Source organism: Microcaecilia unicolor, chromosome 6, assembly GCF_901765095.1.
Source record: "Microcaecilia unicolor chromosome 6, aMicUni1.1, whole genome shotgun sequence".
In the NCBI taxonomy this organism is placed as follows: domain Eukaryota; kingdom Metazoa; phylum Chordata; class Amphibia; order Gymnophiona; family Siphonopidae; genus Microcaecilia; species Microcaecilia unicolor.
Window position 1 is genome coordinate 91,651,491 of NC_044036.1, and position 24,919 is coordinate 91,676,409.

Sequence of the window (24,919 nt, forward strand, 5' to 3'; positions counted from 1 at the left end):
AAGTTTCTACAACCAAAGTATTAAATGGAAGGATTTGAGAAATATAGTTGATAATCTCAGAATTCTGAGAAGCCTCAAGATATCAGGTATGCAACAGCTCTCTTCCAGAAACAAGTACTTTAAACAGTCAAAACAGTAGTAACCACAACATCTGACAGCTGATGTCCTTTTAAGAAGAACTTCAGAATTTAAAAGTTCTCAACACTTCATTAGTATTCCACTTTATGGTCTTCTACAAAGGAACTGTAAGAGACTCTCATCCAGAGGCAAGTCAAGTATCTAAAGGATGGCTTTAGAAGAGAGACCAATAAAACAAAAAAAACCTACAGAAATAAGAACTTGTATTTCTCTAGTACTTGCAGGAACAAAATGATGGCAAATAAGATCCATCTAGTGTGTCAATATGATTCCTTGGTCCTCATGTTTGTGGGTTAATACCATTTTTGCAAAAGGTTTAGCTATAAGATGCAGCGTCTCATAGCTAAACTTTGCAAGAAATTTTTCTCATACTGTCACAAAAGAAATATGCAAAAAAAAAAATGAAAGCCCAATTATGTACTGGCATCTCTTAGAGGATATCCATGACCCAGAGGCCCCCTAGAAACCCCACTGGGGGGAACTCCGCTCCAAAGGTGGGCATAAATGGGATAAAAAAATAAATCAAGTTTAAAACCTCTCCCCCTCCAAGAAACCCTGCTCCAACCATTCACAAATCTGAGGACTGTCCCCACACTCCTGGGACTCTGACTCACAAAAGAAGTCCAGAGGACATTGGGGCAAGGAGAAATACCTACTTACTTCTACCCCAATGGCTGTCAATGTTAAAACAGTAGCATTCGCAGTACTATTTGATAGTCCAATCCCTAGTGTTAGTACCATGACACTACTGCTAAGGGTCAGGAGGTACCATTTTAACAGTGGCAGACAGTGAGCAGGAGTGAGTGGGGACTGCTCTTACCTACAGTGTTTCCTGAGCCCCAAGTGAAGTTAAGGTCCCTGGTGAAGGAGTATGGCTGGGGAAGGGCTTTAAAGGTTACCTTTTTTCATTTATGCTTGCCTTGGAGCTGGAGGAGGTATGGGGGCTACTAGCCCAGCAGGGAGCAGACACCCCTAAAGGGGGCCTGAGGACCTTTTATTTGGCCCTGATAGTCCTTTAGGTCTACCACTATGAGAAAATTATGAGGAAAATGCACAAAGTAGCAAAAAAAAAAAACCTGGAAGTATAATTTTACTAGTTTTTCTGAAAATGAGTTCATGAAGCCTTTTTCACAAAAACTTCTCTTTAATGAGTTGTTTTGCCTGATTTTACATTGCAGCAGCAGCAGCAAATGTAAAAATTTCATTGGGGTTGGGGGAGAAGAGAGAGAAAGGAATTTCTAACATTAAACACCCAAAATGTTTTTGCATTTTAGTACTTTTGTGTTATTTAAAGAATGAAGCCTCTGTAGTACGAGAAACCTGGTGCAATGCCATGGACTGTAGCTTATCTCAGGCTTTTCCTTCTCCTCACTACTGTATTATATAGTCCAAAATGGAATATTCCTGTGGTATGGTAACTACATGATGGTCCATATTCTAGCTAAGATTGCATTACCTCATTACCCCTTTTTATAAGATAAATAAGTCACTGTTCGAAGACCTAGTTAAATATATGGCAGATCATCATACATCCCTCCTTGATGATATATCCTTGAATCAGACCATGCAACGACTGTATCAATGTTCTGGCCTAGAATCTTCATTGTCTCTATTTAAAGAGTCAGATCACATGCATCACCAAAATACTCATAGAAAAAGCACAACTTCTCCAACCAGTTCTTTTGGATTTAACTTCTTTTACGAGGTCCTTCATCTAATTGGCTTGCATCCATGACTTCATGAGTGAAATGAGGATACCATAACAATTTTAAAAACTGGCTACAATTAAACATCAGTCCAAGAGCTATCTTTGTCTCTGGAATATTTATTGGTATTTATTAACTGCCTTTAAGAAGAGATTCACCTAAGATGGTGTATAGCTATATAATGGTTAGTGCAGTGGCTTGAGAACCAGAGGAACTGGGTTCAATTCCCACTGCAGCTCCTTGCGACTCTGGGCAAGTCACTTAACCCTCCCCATTGCCCCAGGTACAAAATAAGTACCTGCATATAATATGTAAACTGCTTTGATTATAACCACAAAAGGTGGTATACCAAATCCCACCCCCATATAGTCTCATTCAGATTCCTCTGTAGAACTTGCCAAAGATCAAGCTTTAAAAAACAAAGAAAGCTTTATAAAAGATGTATCTTAAGTAATCACTTCCACAAATGCAGTCATCAGGCCAAATTGTTCAAGCATTGTTCAGTTGTCTAAGTGTCTTAAAATCTGTGCTCAAGTATTTATCTCTGTAAATGAGAGTTTATTTTTACAGTTCTATGAGGCATCAAATGCTCTAAAAATGCATGCCTAGTCTACATAATTCTATTTCAGGACCTACCATACTCTTACTCAATTGAGAACCTAGTCATGGCCAATGTTTCCTCTAAGGAGTGGCCTGGTGTGATCAAATTTTTTTTTCATGCCAGCGCCAGTATTAGCAATGCATTTCTGTATATAGCACCAAAAACAATTTGTGAGCTGCCATGTAAAATCCATGCGCGACGCTCCTAAAATGTATGAGCAATCGCTCATGCATTCCACTTAGAGGAAACATTGGTCATGGCACTGCAGCCACTGTCTAATGTCATTTTTAAAAAATTTCCTTATGTTCCATATTTTATGCTTTTGATTATTTTCATATGTTTTGCTGTATGTTGCTCAAAGAAGGCTACTGTTATAGTTGTTCTGGAGTGATTTTTGAATTTGTGTGCCCTCATTGCATTGTTTAAATGTTTTTTCGCATTTGAGATTGGTGTTGTCATCTATGTCTATGTGAATATTCCCTTATTCCATTATCTCTTGTTTGTCCTGTTTGTCTGTCCTAATTAGATTGTAAGCTCTGTCGAGCAGGGACTGTCTCTTCATGTTCAAGTGTACAGCGCTGCGTACGTCTAGTAGTGCTATAGAAATGATAAGTAGTAGTAGTAGAAAACAGTAACATAAGGAAAGGAGGGAACGTCAAAAATACTGAACTGCTTTCGTCTATACATTCAAGTTAAATAATTAATTGGAGAGCCATGTCAGGCTGGGGTTCACAATAGAGAAGCCCCTAGCAATGGGACACTTATTTAAGAGCTTTGTAGTTAGGCCTGGAGTGAGGATGGAAATTTTGACGCTTAGATACCATTGCGTTTTTGGGTTATATAGGGTAGGAGGAGGGTAGGGGGTTTAAGGGTTCATGGGCGCCTGTTGGTTTTATATTATGATGCTGTTATTTTGCTTGTGTTTTCTATAAACACTCTCAAAATAAAACAAAAGTAGGCAATTTTTGGGGCTTCAGTGTTGCGTTCAGGGATTTCCATGTCCCGCCCTGGGTGAGTACTGCTTCGGTACATCCCACCAGTCTATGGATTGATCGGCTTGATGATAGGGAAGGTAAAATTATGTATCATACCTGATAATTTTCTTTCCCTTAATCATAGCCGATCAATCCATAGCCCCTCCCAGATATCTGTATTGTTTGTGTTCTGGTTATATTTCAGGTTCAAGTTCAGTCTTCATTTCCAGTTCACGAGGACTTCGTGTTCCAGTTCTTCCAACTGAAGTCTCTTCGAGTTGAGACGATTTTGTGTTACAGTGAGCTGCTGCTTCCTCTCCCCCCGTTTCGGCGGTGGCTGGATTGATAACTAAATTATGCCGGCGCTCCCTCCCGCTTCGTGCGGCTGTAAGGTAGCTTTGTATCCCTCCCGCTTCGGCGGTGTTAAGGTAAGCCAGCTCCTCCCGCGGTTGCGGTAGCAGGATAAGCCAGTTCCCCCCGCGTCGGTGGGTGTGGTTTCCCGCCCACCACCCCAGCGGTGGTGCGCTGGAATATTTCCCCTCCTCCGCTTCGGCGGTGGTGAGCTGGGCAGAGTGTCCCTTTGTGGGTGTAATTCTCTAAGTGCTGAGTCCTGCGGATGGAACTTTGATATTGACATACTGTGGAATTTCCGGCAGCACATGACCACATATAGGGAGGCAAAAGATTGCTCTCTATCTCCACCTGCTGGTAGATGGACATCTGTGTCCATCTACCAGCAGGTGGCGATAGAGAGCAATCTTTTGCCTCCCTATATGTGGTCATGTGCTGCCGGAAATTCCCCAGTATGTCGATATTAAAGCTCCATCCGCAGGACTCAGCACTTAGAGAATTACACCCACAAAGGGACACTCTGCCCAGCTCACCACCGCCGAAGCTAAGGCAGTCACATGGATAACCGTGTTCTCTGCTGGAAGATCAAGGTTAACAATACTCCTGCAGCTTTTTGAACCCAAACTCCTCATTTTACTTTGGCATGCTCAACAAAGGGGTCTGAGCAAGACTGGCTAATACCCTCATTCATCTATGAGTATTAGTTTATCTGTTCCATATCAGTAGCATTTTTGACAGAAGGTATTTAAATTACCGATACCAGCAAATTTATCCCCAAATTACTGTGGTATCCTACTCCAGTACAGAAGATGACAACCCTCAGAAGATGTTTATGCTTATTATCAACTTACTATACTGCTTTAACTGACTTTGCAGGGCAAACCGGTTTACAGTCTAAAAATAAACATAAGAAAAGAAATACAAGCACACAATCATACCAGCATATGATAAACATGTTAATTTCAGGGAAAGCATCCAGTCAAATCAGGTGCTATATGCTTGTTGAAAGAGCCAAGATTTGACTGCCGAATTAAAATGTTTTAAAGATAATTCTCTTCGAATTGATAAAGAGTTCAATAAAGCTGGCACCATGTAATAAAAAGCACAGTATCTAGTACTAACTGGGCCACTCACGGTCCACGTAATACCATACAGTGATAAATCTAAGAACATGGTTTAGTATGTAAGGGATTGTAGAGGCAAAATAAATACTATCTTGCTGGTCTTAGCCCTAAAAGTGGAGCTTCCTATCCTACTTGTAGGAACAACGTAAACTAAAAAAAAGGTGAAAATACTAGAGTAGCACACTAAGGGTGAACACCTTCACATTTATATCACTAAAATTATAAACTACATCTTTCAGTACAAAAAAAAAAATCAACATACCACATAAATAAATCTCCAGAGTTGCTGTGTTATGCATTAGTCTGGTGCTCCTTTAATTTCTCACCATTCAAAATCATATTAGTCATATAAAAGACTAAGCCAATTGGTTAAATGTTATCAGTCTATTTCCTGAGACTAACTAATTGATCAGAGAAGGCTACCCTCCAGCTGAAGCTGTTAAAAAAGGGTAATGAGACTGGAAAGCTGAAGCATATGTCAACACAGGTGCCAGAGACATGCAAAATCCCCAGTGTCATTGCAGTGTCACTCACCGGTCATGTCAGCCTTCAGGATCTCAGCCTGTCTGCAAGACAAAATCACAAAGAATATTAGAAACAAGGAGCACCCAACACAATATTAGAGAAAAACAACAATTTTGTAGGAAGTAAACATAAGAATATAAGCTTTGCCATACTGGGACACACCAAAGGTCCATCAAGCCCAGTAGCCTGTTTCCAACAGTGGCTAATCCAGGTCACAAGTATCTGGCAATACACTAAAAGAATAAAACCAGATTTTATGCTGCTTACCCTACAAATAAAGCAGTAGATTTTCCCAAGTCCATCTTAAAGCAAAGTTACTCACCTGTAGCAGGTGTTCTCCGAAGATAGCAGGCCAGGTATTCTCACAGCTGGGTGATGTTATCCGGAGCCTGTTGTGGACACTGACTAGTGAGAATAAGAACTTTCTTATAGCGTCCCACTGTGCATGTGCCTTCCTGCCCACTGTGCAAGCTTGGGTCCTTCAGTCATATATGATAGCTAAAGAATACAACTCCAAGGGGAGGTGGGAGGGTAAGTGAGAATACTTGGCTTCTATTCCTGCTACAAGTGAGTAACTTTGCTTTCTCAGAGGACAAGCAGGCCTTCGTATTCTCACAGCTGGGAATCCCTAGATATCAGGCTTACCGAAAACATCAATGCTCTAGGAGAATAGGGACTCAAATCTTCAAGGCCTGGAAGTCAATGATGGAGGAGTGGCCTAGTGGTTAGGGTGGTGGACTTTGGTCCTGGGGAACTGAGGAACTGAGTTCGATTCCCAATTCAGGCACAGGCAGCTCCTTGTGACTCTGGGTAAGTCACTTAACCCTCCATTGGCCCAGGTACAAATAAGTACCTGTATACAATATGTACGCCGCATTGAGCCTGCCATGAGTGGGAAAGCGCGGGGTACAAATGTAACAAAAAAAATTGTGAAAAATTACAAGAGAACCTTACGAGACTGGGAGAGTGAGCATCTAAATGGCAGATGACATTTAATGTGAGCAAGTGAGGAAAGGCCAAAGTGGCTAGGCTCTTCAGCTTGGTGAAATGAGAGGAGATATGATAAGAGGTCTATAAAACAATGAGTGGAGTGGAACGGGTAGATGTGAATCGCTTGTTTACTCTTGCCAAAAATACTAGGACTACAGGGCACGCAATGAAGCTACAAAGTAGTAAATTTAAAACAAATCAGAGGAAATATTTCTTCATTAAATGTGTAATTAAACTCTGGAATTCATTACCAGAGAATGTAGTAAAAGCGGTTAGCTTAGCGGGGTTTTAAAAAGGTTTGGATGGCTTCATAAAGGAAAAAAGTCCATTATTAAAATGGACTTGGGGTAAATCCACTGCTTATTTCTAGAATAAGCAGCATAAAATGTATTGTACTGTTTAGTGACCTCATCAGGTACTTGTGACCTGGATTGACCATTGTTGGAAACAGGATGCTGGGCTTGATGGACCTTTGATCTGTCCCAGTATGGCAATACTTATGTGAGACCTGTGAGAAGCAAGTTGAAGTAATCTAAGCGAAAGGGGATATGAGTGTGGATAAAGTTTTTAGTAGTGTGCTCAGAAAGGAAGGGACAAATTTTGGTGATATTATAGAGAAAGAAATGACAAGTTTTAGCAGTCAGTTCTATATGTGCAGAGAAAGACAGAAAGGAGTCAGAGCTGACCCCAAGGTTACAAGCTGATGAGACAGGAAGGATAAGTGTTATCTAGAGAGAGACAGAGAATGGTGGAAGAGGAGAAGTGGGTTTAGGGGGAAGATAAGAAACTCAGTCTTGGTCATGTTCAGTTTCAGATGGCGGTGACACATCCAGGCAACAAATGTCAGACAGGCAAGCTGATACTTGGGCCTGGATTCCTGCTGAAATTTCTGGTGTAGAGAGGTAGATATGCGAGTCATCTGCATAAAGGCGATACTGAAAACCATGGGATGAGATCACAGCACCAACAGTAGTAGTATAGATGGAGAAAAGAAGAGGTCCCAAAGACCTACACTAAAAGTGCAATGGAAGAGAGAAAAAGAAAATTAGGAAAGAACAGAGCCCTGAAATCCAAGTGAGGACAGCGTACCATGGAGCAGGCGGAGATCAACAGTGTCAAAAGCAGCAGATAGATCGAGAAGGATGAGGATGGAATAAAGACTTTTGGATCTGGCCAGGAATAGGTCATTAGAGACTTTAGAAAGGAATGTTTCAGTTGAATGAAGAGGGCGGCAAAAGCAAGACTGAAGTGGAACAAGAACAGCAAGACAATGGCGGTGAATAGCACTTCAAGTAGTTTGGACAGGAAAGAGAGGAGGAAGATGGGGTGATAGTTAGAAGGACAGGTAGGATCCAATGAAGGTTTTTTTGAACAGTGGTGTAATTATAGCATTTTTGAAGGCATCAGGAGCAGTTGCAGTGGAAAGTGAAAGATTGAGGATATGACAGATAGAAGGTATGACAGTAGGAGAGATAGTGCTGAGGACATAGGTGGGAATAGGATCAGAGAAACAGGTAGTCAGTTTGGAGGAGGAAAGAATATGTGCAGTTTCCTCTTCAGTGATTTCTGAAAAGGAAGAAAAAGAGGCAGGGGTTGAAGGAGAGTTGACAGAATGGACTGGAGGAAGGGGAGGTGGAGATGGCTTGGTTGAGAACTCAAAGTTAATCTTGTGAACCTTATCATTAAAGTACTCAGCCAGAGTCTGGGGAGAAAGTGAAGGCACTTTGATGAGAGAGTTCAGTGTCAGAGCTGCCAAGGTACCCATTCCAGGAGGGAGACTTTTCTTTTTTGTCTGGTTCTGGTTTTAAACTTACATCCTGAAACAGTGTCGTATTTGTAGTCCATGATTCTATCCATTGAAATCAGTGCTGTAGGTTCCCATAATGCACCAGGATGAGGTTTGCAGAAATCCAAGATTGGCCAAAAAGTCTCCCTCCTGGAATGGGTAACTTAGCAACTCTGCAGTTTGGCAAAGAGACGTCAAAGGTTTGAGCCACGGGAGTTTGTCAACTGATGTAGTAGTCCTGTCTGGCAAGTAAAGGAGCAGACTGGAAGGAGGTCAGTAAGAATCTGAAATGTATAAAGTCAGCATGGGCACGGGATTTCAGTCAAAGGTGTTCAGCAGATTGAGCACAGGAATATAGGTAGCGGATTCTAAAGTTCAGCCATGGCTGGGGTCTGGTACACCTTACAGTTTAAAAGCTGGTCTATCGTCTTTTAGAATGTTAGAAAACAGCATCCCATCAGAATAGGCTACAGTTCTCCAAATGTTCCCCAGTTCCTAGCAAATCTAAAACTCTCTTTCTTGCACCATTATCTCTCTATATAAAAAGCAACACCAACGTTCTATGAAGCCTCCAGCCGGAAGTGTGAAGGGGGCGAGATATCCGGTTTCCCTATGAGTGTCTGCCCCGCCCTCTCTGTAACACAGTCAGTGAAGGAAAACAGCAGAGCACGAAATCAAATCGCTGGCTCTGTAACAGTGAAGGACTCAGAGGGGGGAGGGGAGAGAGGCCAGAGGGCAGGGACACTCACACTCCCACATGCACACAGAAGAAAACATTGCTAGCCCCCGTTTCATTTGCATCACAAACGGGGCTTTTTTACTAGTATCATAATATAGACTCAAATTCACTGAGGGGTCTAGCATGTGGCACTGAGGGCATTTCTGAGAGTACTATCCTGGATTTCAATATTCTTCCTAAAATCCTAAAATTTAGGATTCAGAACCTCCTTCCTGCAATTTCATAATATTGGTACCCATGTGTACCATGATAACTGACTTCTCTATAGCACACTCCACAATCATATACAGTACCAAGTATCCCCAATCATTCATTCTTTTTTTTAGGCAGCTATCAATTTTTTGAACTTGTTTAAAGCAAGCTTTTGTTTAAAAAATTAGAGATGTTTATTATTGCTGAACCTGATAAATCGAAGACTTTCTTCTTTTATTTTACCGGGAAATTAAGTTTTAAAATATAGTCCAAAACAGTAAAAATGTTATATCCAGGAATAAACGTTTGTACCAATTTATGTATCTGGCAAGTTTTAGGTATTTTCTTTTAAAGATTCCTCTATACTTGTTTAATATGGCTTGTATTTCAATTTCAACTCTACTGAACTCTCAAGGGGATAAAACGAGTGAAATAGAGTGAAATAAAGTACCTCAGCATAATTTTTATTAAAACAGGAAAAAGATACAAACTAAATCAAAACCAATGTTCATGTGGCTGTTCCAAGTGTAGAGCACTTTCTATCCAACTTTGTCCCTCTTCTTTGTATGTCTTAGCTATTTCAGCAAGTGACAGCAGGTCTTTAAATGAAAAGGTCAACGAGCACCATATACTCAAAACTGCATGATGCCCCATATGATTCAATGAATACTTTTAGCACTTACAAGGACATAAGCCACTCCTTCAGTAAAAGGGGGGAAAAATACATGGATTTGCTACTACAGAAGCCATCAGACCAGACTAGCAGTGTCTAATGTAAATGCACACCCTGTATATTTTCTGTGTCTTCTTGGTTAGAGTTCAATGAGTGTAATAAGCCTGCAGGACAGACTGCAAGGTGCATAGAGCAATTTAATAAATTCCAAAGAGGAACGTGTTACATAATTTCATAGCACAGTGATTTAAATCAACAAAATGACTCTCTCATTACAAAAGCCTACTGAAGTTGCAATAATACTCTCCTTCCTCAGAGTGCTGCATATTTACATGTCCTCACCCCTACAGGTTGAGACAGTGGTGCATCAAATATGAGGGTTCAATAGTAAACATTATATATATTCTACCCTTAAATATCTGTTTGCTGAAATTTTCAAAAGTTGGGTTCATGGTTTTGTACAAGTACTACCTCCCAGCAACACTCGACTTAAGTGAGCCTAAGCATGTCATATCTTAAGATTCAATCAGAGCTGGGTAACAACAGCCAAGAAGACCACCTGGGAATCCCAGGAGCTATGGGTTGCAGAAGACAATGACAAACCATTGAAGTGTCTTATCAAGGAAGTTAAGTCATGTGGTGGGTAATCAAAGCCATACCACCACAAGATGATAGGTATTCCTTTTTTTCACTGCAACATGTACTTAAAAAAATGTATTAAGTTTTTCACAGGCAGGTTCTCCTTCTGCTCCTTTGGGCCTCCAACTTAATCAGGAGTAGCCTTTACTGGGCTACACTACCATGAGCTTTTATTTACTACAGTAGGACGCCGATTATCTGAACTCCGATTATCCAGATTGCTTCTGTTTCTTATCTTTTCCATTTTTTAAAATCATAATCTCTGTATCATAGTTATCACATTATCCAGCTTATAATCGAACGAGAAAAACGCCCAAGTTCCGACCTAAATCGGGAGATGGGCGTTTATCTCACAAAAACGAATAACGCAGTATAATCAAAAGCCGAATTTGGGACGCTTTCAACTGCACTCCGTCGCGGATGCGGACAAAGTTGACGGGGGCGTGTCGAAGGCGTGTCGAAGGCGGAACTGGGGCGTGGTTATCGGGCGAACAGAGATGGGCGCCCTTTCGCCGATAATGGAAGAAAAATATGCGATTTTAGCGAGAATTTAGGGCACTTTTCCTGGACCCTGTTTTTCCACGAATAAGGCCCCAAAAAGTGCCCTAAATGACCAGATGACCACTGGAGGGAATCGGGGATGACCTCCCCTGACTTCCCCAGTGGTCACAAACCGCCTCCCAGCACAAAATATGACGTTTCACAACTTTTTATTTTCACCCTCAAATGTCATACCCACCTCCCTGGCAGCAGTATGCAGGTTACTGGAGCACTTATTAGGGGGTGCAGTGGACTTCAGGCAGGTGGACCCAGGCCCATCCCCCCCCTACCTGTTACAATTGTGCTGCTTAATGCGTTAGTCGTCCAACCCCCCCAAACCCACTGTACCCACATGTAGGTGCCCCCCCTTCACCCCTTAGGGCTATAGTAATGGTGTAGACTTGTGGGCAGTGGGTTTTGAGGGGGATTTGGGAGGCTCAACACACAAGGGAAGGGTGCTATGCACCTGGGAGCTCTTTTACCTTTTTGTTTTGTTTTGTAAAAGTGCCCCCTAGGGTGCCCGGTTGGTGTTCTGGCATGTGAGGGGGACTAGTGCACTACGAATCATGGCCCCTCCCACGAACAAATGCCTTGGATGTATTCGTTTTTGAGCTGGGCGCTTTCATTTTCCATTATCACTGAATAACAAAAACGCCCAGCTCACAAAGTAGCGAATAACATATGGGCGTCTATTTTTTTTCGAAAATACGGTTGGCTCCGCCCCTTCACGGACCCGTTCTCGGAGATAAACGCCCATGGAGATAGGCGTTTTCATTCGATTATGCCCCTCTATGCCTGATATAAAGTAAAAAAATGTATAATATCACAAATACATTTGCAATAGTATGAGAAGAGGGAGGAAAAGGTATTACAACAAGAAAGCAAACAACAAAAAAAGTAGACTTAGGAATGGACAGAATTTCTATCTTTAGTGCAGGGCTTAATTTGTAGACAAAAAGAAAGTAAACTGTAGCACAGGAGAGAGGGCAGGGGCAGTAGTCAGAGCCATGTGTGAATTGTCACCTGCAAAAAATCCCTACACATACACCACCATGATCTTTACACTTTCCCTCTTCATCAGCCTCCTAGAACCCTGGTAGGCAAAGGACAACGGAGTTAAATCATTGGTCAAAATGGAAGGTGATTTTGTTCTGAATTTTGAAAATAATACAACCAAATGGTGAATTGAACATATTTAAGCAAGCTTCTAAGTTTCAATGATTGCTATTCTGTACAAATGAGTACTTTAACCTTCTAATGCACATTAGAATATGATTAATACTGTAAGAGACCATCTCAAAGTGTCTCACTAAAAAATTAGAAGTCATAAGCAGCAGTGATTTCTGGCACTGGAGAATGAATGTCACAGTAGGCTGACCTCTTCCGAGTGATATAAGCAGAGGCCTGTACAAGTAGTACTATTAGGCATATTTTCAAAGCACTTAGCCTTCCAAAGTTCCATAGGTTTCTATGGAACTTTGGAAGGCTAAGTGCTTTGAAAATATGCCTCTCTATGTGCACTTAGAATTCATTTTGCCTGCAGCAGATTGCCTGGACAGATAACAAACAGGGTTACTATATCCCTTCACATCTCAACTGGCCTTCTTTTAATGGGAAGAACTGCTCCCCAATATAATCAATATTTATGATATTTAGTTGTAACCCACACATTCTGATCAGAGATCTTTCATCCAGTTCTCATCAGCGTTTGGGGATAGAAAGTGGGAGAAGTCATTCAGTGTGCTGGTATGCATGACAGTACCAGAAGATAGCATGACCCTGGTCTGTATGTTTCAGCAGTTTTGTCCTGGAAAACTCTGACCAGGTCCACTGCAATCAGACTCCACTGTCAGATTGTCTTGTCTTAACACAGCTACTGTCTCATGCTCTTTTTGTTTTAAAGTTCAATTAAGGATCTGCCCCAAATGGGGTTACAATGCTAGGAGTGTTCATCATGGATACCCATAATTTTCTCCGATTCTTAGTCCCACTCCTTTCTAGCCCAAACAATGCAAAAACAGTTCTCAGGGGCACAGACAACAACTCTCTAGAATCCAGTGTTGCTTTTAGATAACTTGGATTCTAACTCTCTCTCTCCAAGGCTGTGAGCACTGCCCCAACAACATCACCAGAAACCTGTTAGAATAAGGAACAGAAGCTAGGTACATGAATTTAATCTGGGTCTCCTTCCCCAGACCAGCACACCCGTTCCCCTTGTTGGCCATTCTTATCTGCAGATGCGGATTTATTTTAACAGTACACATACCAGAAAAGCAACTAACCTCACTCCCAGGAAATATATATCGGTTATAATATTTTCCCCACTGAACTGATGAGGATCTCAGGTGACACCACAATTATTCTACTATCCATCTCCTTAAATTGAAACAAATCTCTCTTTCAAAGTCTCTCCCTTTTCTGCATTTATGAAAAAAAACTAGTAAAAGAGGCCCGTTTCAGAGCAAATAAAACGGGTGCTAGCAAGGTTTTCGTGGCCAACACCCCCCCCCCCTCCCTGGCCAACCCCCTTCGTTGTTCTGCCATTGCTCCGCCCCCACCGTCATAACGTTTGACACGAGGGCGGGGCCCGGAGCGATTTCCCCCGCCTCCCTCCCTGCCAGCCCCTTCGTTGTTCTGCCATTGCTCCGCCCTCGAGGGCGGGGCCCGGAGGGATTTTGGTGGCTTCACCACCACGAACCTTCGAACCTTTTTGAAGGAAGTCAGGGCTTGGCTTCACTGACGTCAGTGTCCTCAGAACGTTGAGGGTGAGTTTTATTATAGTAGATACTTATAGCTGCTTTGGGGGGGGGGGGGGGGAGGTGTACTATCACAGCATATCAGTCAGGGATGCAGGAGTTCAGGCCATGAGTGCCACAAACAGGTCAGGTTTTCAGGATACAAATAATGAATATGAATGCGATAGAAAAATTACATTTTACCTGATAATTTTCTTTCCTTTAGACACAGCAGATGAATCCAGAGTCTAATGGGTTGTGACCATCTATGAGCAAGTGAAGGTACAGCACGTTGAACTGAAGTGCCTTATGGGTGGAATAATCCTTAAGAACATAAAAGTAAACACACTGGGTCAGACCAAAGGTCCGTCTAGCCCAGTATCTTGTTTCCAATAGTGGCCAAGCCAGGTCACAAGTACCTGGCAGAAACCAAAATTGTGGCAACATTCCATGCTACCAATCCCAGAGCAGGCAGTTGCTTCCCCATATCTGTCTCAATAGCAAACTATAGACTTTTCCTCCAGGAATTTGTCCAAACCTTTTTTTAAACCCAGATACACTAACCGCTGTTACTACATTCTCTGGCAAAAAGTTCCAGAGCTTAACTATGAAAAACTGTGAAAAAATATTTCTTCCTATTTGTCTTAAAGCTATTTCCATGTAACTTCCTTGAGTGTTCCCTAGTCTTTGTACTTTTGGAAAGAGTAAAACAAAAAAAAACACATCGATTAACTTCTACTTCTTCTACATCACCCAGGATTTTGTAGACCTCAATCATATCTTCCCTCATCTGTCTCTTTTCCAAGCTGAAGAGCCTAACCTCTTTAGCCTTTCCTCATACGAGAGTAGTTCCATCCCCTTTATTATTTTGGTTGCTCTTCTTTGAACCTTTTTCAATTCCAAAATATCTTTTTTGAGAGACAGCAACCAGAACTGAATGCAATAGTCAAGATGTGGTCTCACCATGGAGCGATACAGAGGCATTTTAGCATTTTCGGTCTTATTCAGCACTAATAATTCCTAGCATCATGTTTGCTTTTTTGGCCACCGCCGAATACACCACCACCAAGATCTTTTTCTTGAATGAAGACTCCCAAGGTGGACCCTAGCATCAGGTAACTATGATTCGGATTATTCTTTCCAATGTGCATCACCTTGCATTTGTCCACATTAAATGTCATCTGCCATTTGGATTCCCAGTCTTCCAATTTCCTAAGGTCTTCCTGCAATATTTCACTGTCCACATGTGTTTTAACAACCTTGAATAGTTTTGTGCCATCTGCAAATTTAATCACCTCACTCATCATTAACGTATTTATAAATGATATGGAAATCGTAAACAGCATCAGTCCCAGTACTGATCCCTGCGGCACTCCACCCTCCTACATTGAGAGAAATGACCATTTAAACCTACCCTCTTGTTTTCTGTCCAATAACCAATTCCTAATCCACACCAGAACCTTGCTTCCTATCCCATGACTCTAATTTTCTCAGGAGTCTCTCATGAGGAACTGTCAAAACTTTTCTGAAAATCTAGATACACTACATCAACCGGTTCACTTTTATCCACGTTTATTCAAGCCTTTAAAGAAATGAAGCAAATTGGTGAGGCAAGACTTTCTTTGATGGGACCCATGTCAGTCAGTATTTCTCATAACAAAACAGAAGGAACAGCATTTCTCCTTCCTCGCAAGGGAAACAAATTCCCAAAGTGAATCAGAACTGGAATGGAAGAATCCATCTAAAGAACAGAAACATGAAACAAGACCCAACAGAGAGAACAGATAGGCCGCATAGTAAACAAGCAGGTGGGGATGGGGAGGCCTCTGAATTCATCTGCTGCTTCTAAAGGGGGAAAAAAAAAAAAATCAGAGAACACATAATTTTTCGTTCCTTAGCTCCAACAGTAGCTCCATCCAGAGGCTAATGGGATGTAGCAAAAGCAGTCCTTAAGTAGGGTGGGAACCAGAAGCTCCAGCCGAGAACACAGAGACAGCAAAGGAGGAGTCTGAGCGCTCAGATACATCCAGACAGTAGTGCCTGGAGAAGGTGTGGATCGACGACCATGTCACCACCCTGCAAAATTCCTCCGAGGAAAGCAGGTGGGCCTCCGCCCAAGTCGCAACAGCTCACATAGAATCTGCTCGAAAGTAGGCCAGAAGCGGTTTCTTCACTAGCAAATATGCTGAAGCAATAGCATTTCACCCAGCAAGCAACAGTCATTTTCGACGACAGTTCCCCTTTGCGAAGACGTGAGGTGAGCATAAATGATCAGACCTATGAAATGGCACTGGTTGCCTCAAGATAACTGAGGACACAGCGACCATCAAGCAAGTACAGGAAAATGGAAAACCTGGGGATACATATCCTCCCAAAAGGTGGGAAGAAACAACGGATGATTTAGGTAAAAAAAACTTAGGAAGAAATGAAGGAACTGTGCACACTGTTACCCCTTCAGGAGAAAAGAGGAGAAAGGGATCACAATGCCTGAAGTTCCAACACCCGGCACACCATGAAACACTGTTTTATAAGATATTTCAAAGATGCCCAACATAGCGTGGTTCAAAAGGGGCCTTCTGCAATGCCGGAAGCACCAAACTTCCATTCTGGGCATGGCAGGCACACCGGAGGCTTAAGCCAATTGATTTCCTTTCAAAAAACAAATAATTTCAGAATACGAAGCCAATGAACCAGAAGGCGGGGACTGAAGAGGATCTGAAGTGGCTCATCCACTTGCAAGCGGATCACATCTGCATACCACAGGCAACGGGGCCAATCCAGCACAATAAAAATCACTTGCCCCTCATCAAGAAGAATTCGCCATAGTACCTTGCATATCATGGGCCATGGAGAAAAGATAGAGGAGGACCCCCTCCGGCCACAGCTGAAAAAGAGCATCTATACCTTCCAAGCTGTACTCCCTCTTTCTGCTGAAAAATTGTGGAGCTTTGGCATTGTGGTGGGTCACCATGAGATCCATGACCGCCCCCCTCCCCCCACACTTGCACATGATCTGCTGAAAAACTGACGCCACAAGCTCCAATTCGCCCTGAGCCAAGGCATTTCTGTTCAGGTAATCTGCTTGGACATTGTGTACTCTCATAACATGCGCCATGGAGAGCTGCTGCAGATGCATTTCCGCCCACCGCACAAGCCGATGAGCTGTGCCATGCGTGCCTCCTTTCTGATCGAGATAGGCCACCACCATCATGTTTTAGGAGAGGACATGCACTGGCTTGCCCTCTATAAGGGTCTGAAAATCCAGCAGAGTCAAGTGCACTGCCCGCAGCTCCAATCAATTGATCAACCACTGCAACTCCTCCTGGGACCAGAGTCCTTGAGTCACATGGCAAAGGCAACAAGCCCCCCCCCCCCCCCCCCCCACACACACACACCCTGTAAGGCTTGCATCCCTGATGACCACCGTCCATATCAGAGTCTCCAGAGAAAGCCCGCTGTGCAAGTTTGAGGCCCACAACCACCAGTTCATGCTGTGGTGCACCGCCCCCATCCAGCAAAGAGGAAGATCGTAATTCTGGGATACTGGGACCAGCAACTTAAAAGAGGCTGATGGACAGGATGCATGTGTGCCTCGGCCCAGGGCACCATCTCCAAGTCGCCACCATCGACCCGAGCACCTGCACATAATTCCAAACCCGAAGGAAGGGAGAGCAAAGGAGATATCTGTGTCTGCAACTTGACACACCACTACTCTGGCAAAAAAATCCTTGCCCAGAGCTGTGATAAACTGAACTTCCAGGTACTTGAGCTCCTGTGTGGGAACTAGCTGACTTTTGAGCTGGTTGATTACCCACCTCAACGACTTCAAGAGTGAGATGGATGACTCGAGATGTGGTTTGACTGCTCTCCTAAGCCAAAGATGCCCGGATCAGCCAGTTGTCCATACAAGGGTGGGGGTGGACTCCCTGCTGCTGTAAAAATACAGCCAACATAACCATGACTTTGGAGAATGTTTGAGGCACTGTGGCTAGACCAAAAGGCATCCCCTGAAACTGAAAATGTTGCCCAAGCAAAGCAAAAGTGAAGAAACCTCTGATGTGGAAGCTAGATGGGAATGTGCAGATATGTCTCCTTGAGATCCAAGGCCGTAAGGAATTTGCCAGGCTGCACTACCACCAGAACTGACCGCAAGGTTTCCTTGCAGAAGCACTGGACTTTCAGACACTTGTCGACTTGTTTGACATTGAGAACCGGACAATACGTGCTGTCTGTATATTTCTTGAGAATCACAAAATAAATTCCTCAGGAGGAACCAGAACCACGGCCCCCAAGTCAAGTAACAACTGTAGAACGAATTGCTTCCTCTTTGCACGAGGTCCCACACAGGGACACCAAGGAAACAGAGACAGCTGTCCACTGATCACAGCCAAGGAGAGACTCGGTGCACCATCATTGGGAAGGACAAGAATTGGAGAAGACTCAGACTGCCACAGCAGGAGCCCATTTGTCTGCCCAAAAGAGCTGCCTATTCCAATAGCAAGATCACTGATTAACAATCGGCTGTCCTGGACAATACCAGTGTATATTTTTGATGCAGTTTGTGGATTTGTTCCCAAGAGGAAGGCTTAGACTTATCCTCCAGAAGGCGCCAAATCTTAGAATCAGCATCTCCAAATCCTCCCCAAACAGCTTACCCTTAAAGGGGAGTTTTACAAACCACTGCTTAGAGGTTGCATACGCTGCCCAGTGGAGCAACCACAGCCACCAACGATCCGTAACCACCAAAGACATCTGCTTAGCCAAGGTCTGAAGCAAGCCACATAAAGAATCCACCTGATACACCAGCTCCATTTCCTCATCCAGCAATCAACAGGCAGTTAACCACCAGAGCCCTGGAAGGAATCCGCAAACTGCCATACCCAGCTAAGACAGGCCCAAGCTACATAGGAACTACAGACAGCCACCTGCAGGGAAAGCGCCGACACCTCAAAGGAGAGCTTCAGTGATGTCTCTAGCTTCTGATCCTGGACATCCTTTAAGGCAACGCCACCCTCCACTGGCAGGGTAGTTTTTTTCGTGACCACCGCCACCAATGAATCCACCTTAGGCAAACAGGGCTTGTTCAGCTCCATCAGAGCAAGTGGGTACAGATGTGACATGGCCTTCACCACCTGAAGGGTAGAGTCTGGTGTAGCCCACTGCGCAGAAATGATCTGGTGCATGACCTCATGCACTGGAAAACACCTCGGGGGGTCTCAGGGTGCTCGCCATTTTCAGATTCGAGAAGACTGACACAGCTGGCTCAGAAGAAATCAATATTGAGGGCCTGAAGAGCCTTAAATGATAAAAAGTAAGCTCCTCCTTATGGAAGGCTTGAACTGCGGTGGGGTCATTCCCCCTCCTCCAAATCCTCCTGCCCCAGAGAGGCAGGAGACTGTCCAGAGAGAACTCCCTCCAAAAAATGTGGGGAAAGGGGGACCAGAGACCCCATTTCAGAATCCGAGTCACAACAATGCCTCTTTGGGGAGGGTCCACAGAAGGTGGACCTGCAGGGGACAAGGCTGCCTCCTCCAAAGAATAACCCAAAAAGGCACTGCCTGTGCCATGCCCTGAAGTCTTCAGGATGTAAGCCTTAAGCAGAAGCAGCACAAACCCTAGGGAGAAATGTTCAGAACCCCCGTTCCAAAACCTGCCTGAAGGCCCACAGTAAGTTAAATTAAGCTCACCTGTATCTAATCACAGTAGATGAGCTGAGTGAATACTCACAGATGAAAACAAAAAGTCAAGCTGTTTTTGTTCTACAACATGAATTGTAAGCAACAGCCTTAACAAGCTAAATACAGAGCTGCCAAAATAACTCTGTGATAAAGAGAAGGCTATAAGAAAATGTCAGTGTTTGAAAACCTCTTGGGGTACTGTCAGGTCTATCACTGTAAAGTCAGAAACAGTGGGTTAAGGAAGGTTTCTGCGAGGATTCAAATAACTTTAAACAACTAAAAATCTCTTTGGCTGGAACAGGGGAAAATGTTAACTGCTCAACGAACTTCAAATTACTCCATAAAGCATTGTCTATATGGCAGGAAGGAAGCCACTACTGCACAGCATTAGCAAAGAAACACTTGAGGACACTGCATACATGTGGGACAAAGTGCTGTGGTCGGAGGAAACCAAAGTAACTTTTTGGTCTCAATGCTAAGCATTGTGTGACATAAAACTGAGACAGCATTCCTACAGTGAAACACGGTGTTGTGCAGCATTATCTTGTGGTAATGTTTTGCAGCACTAAGGACAGAGAGGCTTGTAATGACTGAAGGAAAAACAGTACCAAACTTGAGGCAGATCCTGGAAAATCTACCTGGTATTGGGATCTTCAGCAGGACAGTGATCCTAAGCAGAAAGCAAACAACAGGGAGAGAATGAATGTCCTCAATTGCTCAGTCAAAACCCAGACACAAATCCAAAAGAAAAGACTAGAAGGCTGCTGTCCACAGACAATCCCTCAGCAACCTAAGCTTTGCTCCCAAAAATGAAAGAAACCTGCACATCTTGCTGTACAAAGTGGGAAAATTAGGTTCTTACCTTGGTAATTTTCTTTCCTTTAGTCATAGCAGATGAAGCCATTACGTATGGGTTGTGTCCATCAACCAGCAGGGGGAGATAGCACTCAAATTTCACAGTGCCACATGGTCAGCTAGCTCCACTGCCTCTTCAGTATTTGAAGCTTCCAAAGCAGTATAACAAATCGCAATGGGAATAACATGAACTTTCCTCACAGTGAACGATGGCCCCATAACAAGGGCATGAACTCAAAAGGAGAGAATGAACACATCCTCCTGGAGGGAATAAACTCGTCCTCCTCTTTGTATTTATGGAGGGAATGAACTCAACCTCCTACACATGAACTGGAGGGAATGAACTCATCCTCCTATAAGTGAACAAGAATCCTGAAGACTGTTTTCCAACTTTCTCCCAAGGAAGGATTAGAACTTCAGGAAACAAGAACAGAACCTGAAACAGATTCACATCATACAGACAATCATACAGGGAGGGCTCATGGCTTCATCTGCTACGACTAAAGGAAAGAAAATTACCAAGGTAAGAACCTAATTTTCCCTTCCTTGTCATCAAGCAGATGAAGCCATTACGTATGGGATGTATCAAAGCAATCCCTAGATAGGGTGGGAACAAGTCACACCACGCGCTAGCACTTGTGCTCCAAAACGCGCATCCCTCCTAGCAGCCACATCCAGCCTGTAATGTCGGGAAATTAGAGCTTCGAAGCCCATGTTGCTGCACTGCAAATCTCATGAAGAGAGAGTGCTCCAGTTTCAGCCCAAGAGGAAGAAATCGCTCTTGTAGAATGTGCCTTAAAGGCTACAGGCGGAGGCCGGCTGGCAAGCAGATAAGCTGAAAAGATAGCTTCTTTGAGCCAGCGGGCAATAGTGGCTTTAGACGCTGGAGACCCTCTGCGAGAACCTGATAGTAAAACAAACAAATGATCAGAGGTCCTGAAAGAATTAGTAACTCACAGATACTGCAACAGAGTCCTGTGCACATCCAACAGGTGCAACTGCCCAAAGGATTCTGGAATCTCCTCCTTAACAAAAGAGGGCAGAAAAATAGGCTGGTTTAGGTGAAACGCTGAAACCACCTTAGGCATGAAGGAAGGCACGGCACGAACCGTGACCCCGGACTCTGAAAATTGCAGAAATGGGTCTCGACAGGACAGCGCCTGGAGTTCTGACACCCGTCTCGCCGAAGTAATGGCCACCAGAAAAACGGCCTTTAGTGTCAAATCTCTCTCTGAAGCTCGCCGTAGCGGCTCAAAAGGAGAACCCTGCAGAGCCTTCAAAACTAGCCCCAGGTTCCAAGCTGGACAAGGTGCCCGCACGGGAGGACGGAGCCGAAGCACCCCTCTAAGAAACCGTGCCACATCTGGATGAGCAGCTAAAGACACGCCTGCAACCTTACCATGAAGGGAGGCCAATGCTGCCACTTGCACCCGCAGGGAATTATAGGCCAAGCCTTTTTGTACACCATCCTGCAAAAAGTCCAGAATCGGCGAGACAGAAGCCCACATGGGTGTGATCACTTTTGGAACACACCAAGCCTCAAACTGGCGCCAGATCCTGGCATAAGCCACGGAAGTGGACCGCTTGCGGGCCTGCAGGAGAGTGGAAATAACATTATTGGAATAGCCTTTGCCTCTCAGTTGCGCCCTCTCAATAGCCATGCCGTAAGACCCAAAACGGCAGGCGTCCTCCATGGCCACCGGTCCCTGCGACAACAGGTTTGGTACCAGAGGTAAAGGAAGGGGAGCCTCCACTAGCATCTGTCGGAGGTCCGCATACCAAGGCCCCCTGGACCAATCCGGGGCGATGAGAACCACTTCTCCTGGGTGAAGCCGAATCCGCAGGAGCACACTGCCTATCAAGGGCCACGGATGGAACACATACCAGAGGCCCAGAGGCCAGGGTTGAGCCAAGGCATCCAACCCGGCTGAGCGAGGATCTCTCCGTCTGCTGAAAAGCACGGGACTTTGGCATTTGAGCTTGTCGCCATAAGATCCATTACGGGCTTGCCCCATTTGGCACATATCTGCAGGAATACTTCGTCTGCCAGTTCCCATTCCGCTGGATCGATTTGATGCCTGCTTAGATAATCGGCTTGCACGTTGCTCTGACCTGCAATGTGAGCTGCCGACAGAAACTGTAGATGCAGCTCGGCCCAGTGGCAAATCTGTTCGGCCTGCGCGGCCAGCGCTCTGCACTGAGTGCCGCCTTGTCGGTTTATGTAGGCCACTGTTGTTGTGTTGCCCGACATCACTCTGACAGCCAATCCTTCCAGGGTCACTTGAAAAGTCAGAAGCGCCTGAAACACCGCTTTCAACTCTAGGCAATTGATGGACCACTCCGACTCGTCGGGTGTCCAAAGACCCTGGGCATGCTTCCCCTTGCAATGTGCGCCCCAGCCCTTCAGGCTGGCATCTGTCACCACTAGGAACCAATCGGGGAGCGCCAGTGGCATTCCTCGCCGCAGCATGCTGTCTGAGAGCCACCACTCCATGTTGAGTCGGGCCGCAGGGAGCCAAGAGAGTCTGCATTGATAATCCTGAGATGCTGGAGACCATCGTTGAAGCAGGGAATACTGCAGAGGTCTCAGGTGCGCTCTCGCCCAGGGCACCAAATCCAAGGTGGCCGTCATCGATCCCAACAGCTGGACAATGTCCCAAGCTCGCGGGTGGGCATCCTCAGGAGCAGACGGACCTGATTCTGAAGCTTGCACCGCCTTTGCTCGGGTAGGAATACATATCCAGAGTCTGTGTTGAACCGTGCCCCCAAATATTCTAGAGATTGTGAGGGGGTCAGGTGACTTTTGGCTACATTGACGACCCAGCCCAGAGATTGAAGTACTGAGACCACTCTGGCTGTAGCTTGATGGCTCTCTGTTGCGGAGTCCGCTCTGATGAGCCAGTCGTCTAGGTACGGGTGAACCCAGATACCTTCTCGCCTGAGAAAAGCAGCTACTACCACCATTACCATGGAAAAGGTTCGGGGAGCTGTGGCGAGGCCAAAAGGCAAGGCCCGAAACTGGAACGTTTTCCCATCACCGCAAACCGCAGAAACTTCTGTGCGGGGGCCAAATTGGAATGTGCAAGTAAGCTTCTTTCAGGTCCAGAGACGTGAGAAACTCTCCTGCTGTACCGCTGCACTGACAGAGCGCAGGGTTTCCATGTGAAAATGCCGCACTCTTAGGGACTTGTCTAATTCTTTTAAGTCCACAATAGGGCGAAAAGACCCACCTTTTCGAGGCACCACAAAGTAAGTGGAGTAGCGGCCGCAGCCGAAATCGGCGGGAGGCACCGGGGGAAACCGCCCCAATGTGAATCAAGCCTTGTAAGGTGTCATCTACCGCCGCCTGTTTGGCGGCAGAACCGCATCGGGACTCCACAAACACGTCTCTTATCGGGGCATCGAATTCTATTCGGTATCCTTCTCTGATCAGGTTCAAGATCCACTGATCTGAGGTAATCTTGGCCCACTCCTCGAGAAAGAGGGAAAGACGTCCTCCTATAACAGGAATCGAGGAGGGGGCGGGCGCACCCTCATCGAGAGTGTCGCCCTTGAACTCCAGGTCTTGAGCCTGCTGCTGCGGAACGTTTGTCCGAGCGAAAGGAGTTCCTCTGCTGAAAACTGGCCACGAGAAGTGGACCCAGCAGAATGACCCGAGCAGTACCTTCTAGCTTCACGGAAGCGAGGTCTATAAGAGGAGTGAACCGCCTGACCCTTGGAGGGAGGCCGCGGCCTATCCTCGGGTAAGCGCTGGGGTTTAGCATTTCCCAGGCCTTTCACAATTTTCTCCAGCTCCTCATCCAACAGGAGAAGGCCTTGAAAAGGCAACTTCACCAACCTTTGCTTAGAGGCCATGTCCCCCGCCCAATGTCGTAGCCACCGAAGAAGGCGAGCCACCACTGCTACAGCCATCTGTTTAGCCGAAGCTCTGACAATATCATAAAGGGCGTCAGCCAAAAAGGACAAGGCCGACTCCATTCGTGCAGCCACTTCAGACAAGGGCTCCGCTCCATCACCGGGCTGTTCCACTGCCTGTTGCAACCATGCCAGGCAGGCAGGCTCCAGCAGCATAACAACTGCATGCAGACGCCCGAATAGTAAGACCAGCAATTTCAAAGGACCGTTTAAGTGCTGATTCCAGTCTACGGTCTTGCATGTCCTTCAGGGCAACACCTCCTTCAACCGGGAGGGTAGTTCTCTTTGTCACAGCTGTGACTAGGGCATCCACCTTAGGCATTGCAAAGCGAGCCAAATGCTCCTCACTCAGAGGGAATAATTGCCCCATAGCCCTGGAAACTTTCAAAGGTCCATCGGGGTCAGCCCATTGAGCTGAAATAAGCTCTTTGATGGAGTCATGCAAAGGAAAGGCTTGAGCAGGCTTTCTGGTACTTGCCATACTCGGATTCCAGAGGCCCAGGATCTTCAATAGAGAGGACCTGTAAGACAATCTGAAATAAGCGCTGGGCAGCTCCGGAAATCCTCAGGGCGGACGGATCATCTGGATCCAGTGGCCCTTCTGCACCTTCCTCGTTTCCTCTGGCCACGAGGGCCTGCCAGACCCCTCAGAGTCACCACATCCCGACCACGGAGGGGAAAAGGGGGGTGCGCCACTCTCTGAAGGGGAACTTACCCTTCTGCGCTTCTCTTGCGGCCAGCTATCAGGGAAAAATGCC

General features: G+C 45.1%; 1 protein-coding gene across 5 annotated transcripts in view; it reads right to left on the reverse strand.

Annotated features, from left to right (window-relative positions):
• The window catches only part of SMG7 (SMG7 nonsense mediated mRNA decay factor), a 176,294-nt gene that overhangs the window by 138,064 nt on the left and 13,311 nt on the right, over positions 1-24,919 (reverse strand). For all 5 annotated transcript variants that reach the window (XM_030207405.1, XM_030207403.1, XM_030207401.1 and 2 more), the window contains exon 2: positions 5,429-5,460. In XM_030207405.1, coding sequence (XP_030063265.1) covers positions 5,429-5,460 — 32 coding nt within the window. The remainder of the gene's footprint in view (positions 1-5,428; positions 5,461-24,919) is intronic.